Below are 12,360 nucleotides of genomic sequence, written 5' to 3'. Positions count from 1 at the left end.
CGAACGCTTTACAGCTCAGGGACAACACATAGCTTCAATGCAGGATGGAAATGAGAGATAAATATGTTCAACAAGACAAAATAAGACTTTCAGCAATTAAATGATTGATTTTCTGATTCTGAAAATTTTATAAAAGGAGCATATATTTAATTTATTGAGAGTAGTTATGGGATTTACTGGACCGTTGGAAACAACCACAGATTTGATGATGTTGATTAGTTGCTGAATTGTAGAAATGTGCTGTTAGGTGACAAACTTCCAGGGTCTCTTGAAAAATAAATCTTTGGACAGGATTGTAATCAGGTGACCTGTATTTGGTTTTGAGGTACTTACACTAACACTGTAGCCAGTATAATATTGCATAGATATCAGCATTTTTTAGTTGTAAACAAAACATTAATGAATAAGATTTGAACATGGAGAGAGGAAAGTACAGTCTGTCATTGTTTAGTTTGGATTTAAATGTTATTGTGCCTGCGGCTTTTTCTCCCCTGATGTAGGATTGGAACAGAAAATAATAGTTTCCAGGAATTGTCATTTATATTCATAGTAGCTTAACAAAGGACTGATTGGCTAAACAGGAGTAAACAATCAAGTTTGGGAGATAGGATTGAGCTCCATGACGAGATAAAAGCAGATGAAGATGCTCTTCTCGTTAAGTGAATGTGTCATGATTTAGTTTAACAATTATGTTTGCAGTAATTTTTCATTCTTGAACTTGTGTGACTCAACACACGTTTGTGTCTGTGTTTGCATGTGCAGTATATGTCCCCTGGTGGCCCCAGTAAAGCTGTTGCCATCACAGTCTCTCCCAGCAGATTTCTGCACCTTGATGTTGCAACACGCCCACAGACCTTCACATATGGGAACATACAGCATTTCCTGGTATCTTGGCATAAACAGATACAGTGACCTTCACTGTACCTGACCTCGTTTCTATGGTGATGGTAGTGTTTGTCTGTCAAATGGTGGTAAATCTATTAAGGGTCAGGATTGAGACGAGTAGAGAGGCAGAAATAAGCTTGAAGAAAGAAGAACAGGGATAAGGGGGAGTGGATATCACAGAATAGCAAAAATGAGAAAGACAGGTGCGAGCTCAGAGTGGAGTGAAGGAGGACAAATGAGAAATAAAGGAGCTTAGGGGTGTAAAAAAAGAGAGTAAGAAAATGGGCTTCTGTGGGACTAATTGGGAAGAACAGGGTAGTAACACAGACAGGGTTAGAGGTGTCACTCCCGCTGGGGCCACGCACAGTCAAAGAGTCCAGATGAAGACAGAGCTGTGCTGCATATCTGTTGAGCTTCGTGTGTCCCGATGAAACAGAAGCTTTTTGGTATTGTTATAAACCAATGGGCCTAGATGAGAATAAAGGAAAAATGTGTTTTATCGAATTTTACATTTGTATTTCTTTCATTTGTTGAGTTTTATTTTTCTATAGTTTACATTTACTCCTGGTTGTGATGCACTTTTGTTATTGCATTGATGTACAGTAGCTTGCATAGTGAAAAAATAGAAAAAATGTAATGTAATACATATATACACATATATTAAGGCTGTACATAGCTCACGTAGTAGCTGCCTGGCTTGCTGATGTTGTGAGCTGGGTAACTATTAACTTAGTAACCTGCTGTAAGCACTCAAACCATAGACTGTATAAAAAGATGGACAACATGGCAGTTACCTGCCAGAGAAGCCAAATCATTTTGAAACCCTGCCTCTTTCATCTTAGCAAAAAGGACTGAGACCAAGTGAAAACTGAAAGTACACATCAACTTAATTTTAGATTTTTTTGTCACAATGATGTTTGTTCTAGTGTTTATTTTTCATTTCTGGATAGTGGGAGGAAGAGGAGATATGTTGACCATCTTTATATACAATCTATGGCTAAACTGGCTGCGTCAGCTTAGTCAGGATAAAAGTATTTTACAAAATACAATAAAAAATTGAATTGTAATGCTAGATAACCTAATGTAGCTAACTAGCTATCTGTGAAGTAACTGAATGTGACTTCATCGTGAATTCTCACCAGTAAAATATATCAACTGGCTTGGTTGTTTTCAGCCAAAACAGCCACTGTGGAGAACTACACCAGAGAGTGAAGTACAGTCAACTCTTAGAAACAAGATATAGTTTAAACAACAGGTCCTGTTGAGAAAAAATGGTGAAGGAGCAGAACACTGTTGTGGAATTCTCAGGGTGGATGTATTGCTTCTTGGGTGATGCCAAAGTTGCTTGTTTTTCACTGGGATACTATTTAACCAGATTAATCACTTTCAACTATTCCCGTATTAATGCCTCTCACCTTGTCACTGAGTTGCTTAGAGGGACATTTAGAATGCGGTTGTGGTGAGGGAACCCTCAGGGAAAACACATGCACACATTTCTCCACTGAACTAGATTTGTTCGTGAATGTACTGTGTGTGTGGGGGGGGGGGGGGGGGGGGGCTCCATATGCAAGCGCAAGTGTGTGTTCATGTGCATATCCACTGAGCTGTCAGTGCAACTGGAGGCTTTCAAACAGGATTTCTGCTGCTTGGTGGAGGTTTATGCCGACGCTGGGGCTTTTGATTCGCCACTCACTCAAGGACAGCCATGCGTGACGGACCGCTTCCTAGTACCGCAGAGAAGGAGAGAGGGAAAGAGTGGAGAGACTGCAGATGTACACAGGGAGGAAGCAACGAGAGAGCTGGATAAAGGCTGCGGTAGAACACTAGAAAGAAAGAAAGAATTGCAGACCTAAAAGGGCAAGAAGAAAAGAGGATATGAGGCTGAAAAGAGAAGAAAAGTCTCTGCTCTAGCAAATTTGGAAAATAGGGGTGACGGAATTTTGCAATGCTGTGTGGACGCTTTACATACATTTCAGTAAAGATGAAAGTTGGATTCTGAGTCATGATTATTTTCCACATTTTGAAACTTAATTGCATGTCAGGATTTAAACCCTCACTGGCAGCTCGGTAATGACTTATAAAATTAACCTAATTCCAAGCCATACAATTTCACCTGAGCCAGTGTTTCAACAACTCAGGATTACTTTTAATTGTGGGAAGCTCTCTGACAGTTCAAATTGTCAGGTACAGACTGACTCAGTTGTTTAGCTGTAACACAGTTGGCTTGGTATCAGCTGGGGGGGGGGCTGTTCTGCAGCAATTGTATGAAGACTTCTCCAGAAGTCCATTTATTGTGTAATGTATTATACAATGGTCAGATTTTTTGGGGAAATAATCAATTTAGAGTCTCCAAATAACTAAAACCTTATCTGCATGTCTTTGAACTGTGGCAGGAAGCTGGAGCCACCCACACAGACAGTAAGTATGGATGGCAAGACCCCCGACCGAACCAGGATTTGAACTGGAATCCCTGAGGCGACAGTGCTTACAACCATACTGCCCTAGCCATGGTTAGGTTAGGCTTTGCCCTAAGATTGTCGCCTTCTGACTGGATATTTTTTAATGATATTCTAAAATGTAAAGTCTACAAATTAAACCACTGGTTGCCCTGTCTGGCTGCTCTGTAGCTTCTCTTGCACTGCCACATGCTGTACAGCAGAATCTTATGTTTGGTATGTTATTTGCAAAGAGAATAATACTAAGTGAATGGAAAGCTACCAGTGCTCCTTGTTTCTCCAGATGGTTAATGGAACTAGTTTCAGGGATACATCTTGAGAGGCTGTAACGCTGCAGCTTATCTCTGTACAGTCTGGCTTTTCTTTTTTGTCTTTTGTGATTATTGTCAGTTATGCTTTCGTTTTTTATTGTATGTTAAGAAAGGATGTTGATGTTTTGTTTTGGTCTGTGTGATTAAAGTTCAATAAAAAAAATTATAAAAGACTGTGGTTTATTGAAATACTGAAAAATTGAAAACACATCAGTGTAGTTAAGAGCTTTGTACATAATCAGAAGTTTGTTCTGAAACATTACCTAAAGACTTGGGCTGTAATCAACAGAAGAAAAGCAGGAGACAATACAACAGTGATGAGCTCTCACCAGCCATTATATTTATTTCAGTGCTAGGTGTCGTCTGAATTATAATCATTATGCTCCATTTGCAATGATGAAAATACCTCCTCTCATTTAGGCCACCACAGTCGTGTCCCTCATTAAAGAGAGAACGGTCCCTGTTTTCAGTCCTTATGAGTAACTGGCTCCAATTCTCTGAGGCGAGACTGCCGTCGCGGTGATAAAAATATCATGTCATTAGAAAGAAATGTAAGAGGTAATTACCAGAGTGTCATTCCTGTAACTGGTCTCAGTAGCATTATCATTACTATCTTCATCAGAACCAGCAACAGTAGCAGCTGCAGCAGTGCTATGAGGAATGGGACAGACCCACACACTTCCTGAGTGTGCAGGTGCAGGTGCTGGTCATGTTGTGGTCTTGTTAGATGCAGAGAGTAAATTACATACAAAAAAACTTTCACAACCCATGAGAGATAATTATTCTTGTTCAAAGACTCACCTTGGTAATAAATAAAGAAATCCTATACCACATCCGTTTGTCTAAAACTTTGTCCGCTGCAACTATAGCCTTGAGTTAAGGAGCAGTTGCTTGCTGCTTTAAGACATGCACTGAAGTCCGGACATGTTTGTGAAATTATCATGAGAGGCTGTTTGAGAGGAGACAAATGTCAACGTCGCTTCAGACATTCTCTCGAGTTTTCCCTGGAAAAAGTCAAATGCGTGTATAGGACACAGAGGAAAAAGTCTATTTGGAAAGACAAGGAGATTCAAGAGCTTTTGTTGAAGAGAACTAACGCCGATGCTGAGGTGCTATACACAAAACCAGATGATTTGCACAACATAATGTATTCAAGATGTTACTGATCCTGTGTGCTCTACCCAGAGGTCACTCCTTGCTTGAATTGTTTGGACATTTTAATGTTGTTGTCAACATGTGTCATTTGGACAATCTCCTGCTGCATTTTTCATATGCGAAAGGCAATGTCCGGAAAAATATCCAGACCCACTGATGCAGACATTTTCCAGAGCCTAGGTTTAGGCAGATATTAAGATTTGACAGAGAAGGGAACAGAGAAGCCCAATCTGCAGATTTCTATGGAAACTAATTGATCCACCTCACACACACATTTCCAGTGACAGCTCTTTGTGCAAGCTCAGTCTAAAATTAGCAAGCAGTCTGTTGAACAACAAACAGGCTATGGAGGAAGACATGCTGTCGAAGGCCTTAGATGGCAAATGGCTAAGAGACAAGTGGGCCGAGATCAAGTTGGTGTGAATGACAAGAAAACTAAATATCATCAATAATACAATGATAAATAATACCCTTTACTTGTGCGATAGTATTTTCACAGTCAGGTCTGTGGTTCGCCAGGATACCAACAAAAGCAATATAGAACTTGTTTATGTTCATACTGATATTAAGAGGATATAACTTATCGAATCACTACTTTTCCATATACGTAAATATAGATGGGTTAGGGTCAAAACAGAACAGATTAAATTAATATTATTATACTGTATATACTCATATATATTACCCCTATAATATCTTCTTAGAGGGCTCTTTTACTCAAGAAGAGGAACAAATGTCACAAAGTTCATGCTAGTTGTAATATCTAGTCTAGTTATTTAGTTGTTTCATACAATTTTAAAAGTCTATATAAAAGAAAAGAGACTTATAAGAACCATGATGTTCTGCTATTAACTGAAAAAATGTGATCTAGTTATCTAGTTCTAGTACCTTTTGACCTTCTACTTTCTTAAATGCCTCCGTGACAAAGGTAGATATCAGTATATGGATTTATTCATGATTTAAAAAACCCAACTTTACAGCTTTTGCCACAAAAACAGGATGTCTAGGGTTCCGCCCACTGAGCCAAATATCGACCAATGACATTAAGTTTCCCTGCCCAGTGTGTGGCTGTAGAGTGGATGGTATTATTGAACAACTGCCATGCACAAAACATTCCAACGCCATAGTTAATTAGGAAAGCAATTTTTTTTTTTTAACTGGGGAGCATCAGGAAAAGATGACAAGCTGAAACCTGTCCACTATTCAGTATGAACTTCCACGCTGAGGGTTTGTAGCATCTTCCCCAGGAGTATCATTTTAAGGAATGAATAACAACAATCAAAAACATGGTGTGTGGGAGTTTCAGCATGCCTCATCCATATTTATTTATGAGAGCTGCAACACGTTTATCCTTCTAAGGTGTTAAAGGTACAAGACCAACACATCTTATCCACAAACAACATCAAATAAAAAAGGTTCCATCTCGTTCACGGCAAAAACACCCTGTAGGTGACTATGTGCCAAATGGTGGGCATCATCTCATAAGGTTTGTTTGAAGTCTATTCTACCAATAAAAATTACTTGTTTAGAGGTTGATAAAGATCCCACCTGGAACGACTTAAATCTGACTTTTATAGATCAGACATTTTGAAACACTTTTCCTTTTTTGGGGGGGAGGAAAAATAGGTATGAGAAGAAAATTGTTGACAGGTTAATTTAATGTTGCAGCTTCAGTTTCAGGCTCGCAGTATTGTTTATGCCGGCACACTGTCACGTGATCATTTCTTACTGGGATGCTCGACCTGTAGTGAGCGATTTCAGTAACACCTGTCCTTTTCTTACTATGTTAAAATGTCTGCTTTACGATATTGCAGCATATCTTAGGGGAAACATACAGAGACAAGCAACCATTCACTCTCACATTCACAACAATGGTCAATTTAGTCTCCAATTAACCTAACCCCAATCTACAAGTCTTTGGACACACAACCCACACAGCCACAGCTAACATGGATGAACCGAGATTTAAACCCTCTTGCTACGAGGTGACAGTGGTAATTACCACACCACCGTGCTGCCAGCGCCAGAAACTGTTGCATCCTAGTGTGATGTCCAGATTCAACATAAGAACCAAACCTATAAATAGTATGTGCATGTATATTTCAGTGCCTGACATTCCACTAATCACACTCACAGCTATATTAACAACATGAAAGCCGTGTTCCCTAAATACCACCTTTCCTGAATCAAACACATTGGCTATAATCTGTCTCTGATCCTCCTTTTTGGCCTGATAATTGGTGTCACCCTCCTGGCTCAGCCTGCCTAAGGTCATCCGATGAAAAAGGTGTCAGAATACAACAAGATGTGGACGTTTCCCTGTTAATAGAGAAACAAAGATGGAGAGTTTTTTGTAATATTGAGGAAGCTGAGTTCAATTATTATTATATGATTCTAAAAAGAGCGGTGTGGTTATAACTGGAAACATGTTATTATTATATGAGAAAGAATTTTCCTTTCAGTCGGGATCATTTAAACATGAAGCATGCCAGGACTTCATGTGACTCTGTGCTTGTTTAACAGTCGTTAATAAACATCTCAGACCTGTTAATAAAAAATAATCTCTTTAGCCTACCGGCCTACGTCTGCTAAATGTTCTCGGATGCAAATGGAATGTTATCAGTTTGACAGACATAGAGCCTGGCGCTGCTTATTGAATTATCAGGACACACAAAACATTGATTAATTGTGATTATATGGGATAATGTTCAGTTTAACTATTAATCCATACACAACAAGACTGGAGATATGCCACACGCAGCTGAAGGCTTTTGTGAAGGGGTTATTGCAATGGCTAGTAGTAAAGTTTTCATTTTCATGTGTTTGTGTAAATCATTTTTAGATTAGTTTTATCATCAAAAGTGCAAAACATCACTTACCTTCCACAATGTATATTCTTATTTCTATTAAATTTGAATTCCCTAGCTTCCATTGAATTGTCTGGGGTAGATTTAATCTGAATAAATGAAATTCCTTAAAAATGTGCAAGATTTTATGTTTATTTCAGTATAATAGCCAGCTCAGTGGAGTAAAAAAAAGTGTGCAACATTGTAAAGAGCTTTACTGTTTTACAGCTGTTGAGCTAAGTCAACTGGATACTATAAACTACATCAGGGGAACAGTGTTTAGAGATTGGCACTGTTTATAAGAAAACCAGGATTGAGGGAGCATTGATTGGCAAGGACAGAAATTGAGAAGATAGTAAATGTTAATTGGAGAAGACGGCTGATCCATAATTTATAGGAGCCCAAACAACTGCAGAACTGTCGGATAAATCTGTACAAGATGGAGGAGTCGGAAATCAGACCTCAAATTTGAAGATTAATGATTGTTCTGGGAAAATAATTAATTAGCAAGTTTTCGTTTTTTAAGCCACAAGTTGCGGGTGACTGTGACAGTCCGAATCCCTAAATCATAGGTTTATCAACTCACTAGCATTATCCACCATTATTAAAAACTGTAGATTCTCTCTCACTGTCTCTCTCTCACACACACACACACGCGTGACCACATGTGCAGGAACATAAGAGCAGAGATAAAAACGACATCATAAAGATGTAAGTTTAGACTGAATTTGTCGTACTGTAAATACCAAATGTCACTATAATCAATATTTCGATGCCATGTTGATGTTACAAATCAGATTATTCTGACAGTATCAAGGTATCGAAGGTACCATGTTGATACTTGTTACCCTACAAGTTTTTTAGCCTGAAATCAAACTCCACACACAAAAATTGCTTTAGGCAGGTCCTCACAACAATGATACTTTTCATTCATTAAGTCTGTCTAAATATAACATTGACTTTTTAAATAAATATTCACACACCGTTGGTCTGTGACCTTGTTAGTCAATTTAATCTCAACTACTGCTTGCACACTGACTTGTGCGTGCTGCTGAGTGTGTGTGTGTGTGTGTGTGTGTGTGTGTGTGTGTGTGTGTGTGTGTGTGTGTGTGTGTGTGTGTGTTCCGCTTGCACACACAGCCTGTTGAGCATAGACTATCGCCACCTGCTGACTGGCTGCAGTATAGGTCATAAATCCTCCTCTATGTTGATGGATAGGACATGGCCAAAACTAAAAAGTCACAGTACACGTCAAATAAATATTTCTCCAAGGTGTTTCTGGTCCTTTTAGGTACTTCTCATCACACTGATGTTTGTCCAAGTGCTTATTTTTTGTTTTAATTTGTTATTTGATGCTATTTAAACAGGGGGAAACACCATCATTGACATCTGAGATGGAATTGGTGGAGCAGCAGAACCTCCATCTCTGATCACTGCTGAGCAGACTCTTGTGATATTTTGGCATCATTTTTGATGACACATCGTCCATCTTTGTATGAAGCATCAGAGTGAATGACCAAAGTGTGTATACCAGGTACACATGGATGACACTGGGGCCAATGCTCTCCAACACAAAAGCAAATCAAAATGAGACACAACAACACAGCCACAGCTATTTGTTTACTACAACCGAGAGTTTATCCTGCCACCTGCCAATGAAAAGCCCCTGAACCTGACATGAGTGAGAAACAGTTTGTGCCAGCATAGCTAATATATCACTCGTAGTCTTGTGCCTCTGTGTGTTGTGTGGCTGTGTTCCTGTCTTTGCTGTCTGCATGCGGAGGCTGAGACTTGGCATTTGTCACCTGACCCTGACCACTGACTGATAGTTTGAACTCATCAACGAAGGGGAGTGTTGACCTCCTCTCAATCAGAGAGTCTCTTAACCTTATCTCTCCTCCTCATCCCTCCATCCAACTCTGAATAACTGTACAGTTACACTCCTCGCCCTCTTTTATTCTCCATCTCTCTTTGAATTCCAGGAACTATTGTTTTCTTAACACAAACACACACACACACACACACACACACACACACACACATATACACACACACACACACACACACACACGCACACACACGCACACACACACGCACACACACACACGCACACACAAACACATACACAAAGTCCAGACCTGGGGATTCTGTCAGCGCATCTGGAAGAAATTACTGCCACTTGCTGAGTCTTTATACTTCCTGTCTATCGCAAATACACACTGCAGTAAAAAGTCTCTCTCTCTCATACAAACTCACGGCCTATATGCTTTCATGTATTTTCTATTATTTAAATGATTCCCTTTTTAAATTAAAATATATAGAAAAATAAACGCACAGTTAAAGCTCCCAATTATCTTTTTTAATGTGTCCATGCTCTCTCATTCTCCCTCCCTCTTTCTCTTCCCGTCATCGTTAGTCTCCTTTGCCTCCATCCATCTTTCTCACTTCTTTCCATTTAGCGAATCATTCACTCACTTCAATTCAATATCATTAAAGTCAGAGGTGAATGATTGGCATAAAAATAAAAAATGCCCAAGCAAAACATCTCTACTCTCCTTCGCAGACTCTCACAATAGGCCAGACAAAATATATATCCTGTTTGTTTCTGCAACATCTTTTTCCAGACTCCAACTTTCACTATGTAAATTCACTTTGTCCTGTTGTTTATTATTAAATACTGAACTGTGAGCTGACATAGACCTCTGTCCACCCACAGGATTAGATTATATGCATATCCAAATGCTTTGTCTCTCACTATAAATCAGCACAATCAGATTACTGATGTAATTTATGCAGAGAGAAAACTGCAAAGATTTGACCTTGTTGTACATATTTGCTGTGGAAAAGTAAAGCCACAGACATGAGAGGAAAACAATGCAAATACACACAGAGACGTAGATGAACACACTCAGCTCCTTGTCAACCCGGACTTACCTCAGTGAGGTGTGGGTTGGGGTTGAATCCACACTGGTTACAGACGGTGGCCTTACACTGGGTGCAGGTGTTGTAGTTGGGTACAGCCGGTGGGTTGGACAGCTCTGTGGAGGTGCAGACTGGGCACAGTTTGCTGCTCGGCATGGGTGCGATCTGTGGCACCGAGTAAGGTGAGGTGGGCGTTACGCCGCGGTCAGGAGACGCCGATGGAGACCGGCCGGTCCTGGAGCCACTGAAGTCAACCTGGAGGTTTCGACGGGATGCGTGCTGACCAGGACTCTGACCTACATGGCCTCCCATACCGGACCCGGCAGGACCGTGACCCATCCCATGACCAGACCCCTGGCTGGACTGCATGTGTCGGGGGGAAGTTGGAGTGTCGTGAGTGGCCAGGCGGTAGGGCTCGGCAGCTCTGGACCCTATTCCTCCTCCACCCATTCCACCTCCCATTCCTCCTCCCATTACTCCTCCACCCATTCCCCCCATCCCTCCTCCTCTCATCCCCCCTATCCCTCCTCCTCCTATTCCTCCTCCTCCACCCATTCCTCCTGAACCAATTCCTCCACCCCCCATTCCTCCTCCACCCATTACCCCTCCTCCTCGTCCTCCCATTCCTCCTCCACCCATTCCTCCAGCTCCCATTCCTCCTGCACCCATTCCACCAATTCCACCCATTCCTCCTCCCATTCCCCCACCTCCCATTCCTCCTGCACCCATTCCTCCTACACCCATTCCTCCACCTCCTATTCCTCCTCCACCCCCAATTCCTCCTCCTCCCATTCCAGCCATTCCTCCTCCCATTCCCCCTCCATGGCCTCCTTGTTGCATGCCAGGCTTGGGGCTACCCATCGGACCCCTGAAAGAGAGGGACAAAGCAAAAAAGAGAAATTAAAATCAAACAAGATGTTGAATTCTAAATGGTGTACAATCACGTTAGTAACTGTGCATCACAACTTACTAGTCAATCATATTGTATTACTCCAATGCCCTTTATGCAACCACCCACCCAACCAACAACCAACCACCCATTCAACCAACCAACTGATGAACCACCCACCAGACTAACCAACCACCTTCCCAACCAAACAACCAACAACCAACCACCCAACCAACCTACCACCTGACTAACCAACAACCCAACCAACCAACCTACCAACTGATGAAACACCCACCCAACTACCCAACCAAATTAACCAAATGGTAATGTAAACTCCAGAACTGCATTAATCCCAGATTGCTTCAGTGTTCATTCAATTTTATATAACAACTTAATTACTTAATGTAATTGCTCATTTTCTTTCTGCTGCTGGGGTAGAGTTAATGGAATGAGAAGTGTTGGTTATTACCAAAAAATATACAAATATCTTGGAGAACTCAGCATGCTAATTGTCACAGTATTCTACAAATTCAATTACCTCCTCAGTGGCAGAGACTCACCAGCAGAAACATCATTAAAAAACAGTAAAATAATTAATAATAATATAATATAATATCATAATTTTTCTGGGGTTGACAGACACATTTCTATTCTATTATATTGATTGTTATGTAATTTATTGAATGGCAGTATAAGGTTTTCTTCCTATGGACAGTTTGGATGTTGTAAAATCTCTGCCTCTCTCTTCCTTTATGTCTCTGACTTTTTTCTTTTTAATTGAAATCTCTGAATTTCACTCCATAAAGTTGTCTTTTTCTCCTTCACATTTTCTTCTTTTTAGTTCAGGCCCTCCTCTCTTCATTGCCCTTTGCCTCCTCCTCTATTATCTTGTCAGC

General features: G+C 40.5%; 1 protein-coding gene across 1 annotated transcript in view; it reads right to left on the bottom strand.

Annotated features, from left to right (window-relative positions):
- bsna (bassoon presynaptic cytomatrix protein a) overlaps positions 1-11,064 on the bottom strand; it is a 107,918-nt gene extending 96,854 nt beyond the window's left edge. Inside the window, exon 1 of the mRNA XM_053425226.1 lies at positions 10,588-11,064. Coding sequence (XP_053281201.1) covers positions 10,588-11,064 — 477 coding nt within the window. The remainder of the gene's footprint in view (positions 1-10,587) is intronic.
- Positions 11,065-12,360: the final 1,296 nt, after the last annotated feature.

Source organism: Pleuronectes platessa, chromosome 6 (genome assembly GCF_947347685.1).
Source record: "Pleuronectes platessa chromosome 6, fPlePla1.1, whole genome shotgun sequence".
In the NCBI taxonomy this organism is placed as follows: domain Eukaryota; kingdom Metazoa; phylum Chordata; class Actinopteri; order Pleuronectiformes; family Pleuronectidae; genus Pleuronectes; species Pleuronectes platessa.
The sequence above is the reverse complement of the archived record's forward strand: the minus strand, read 5'-3'. Positions and strand labels throughout refer to the sequence as shown.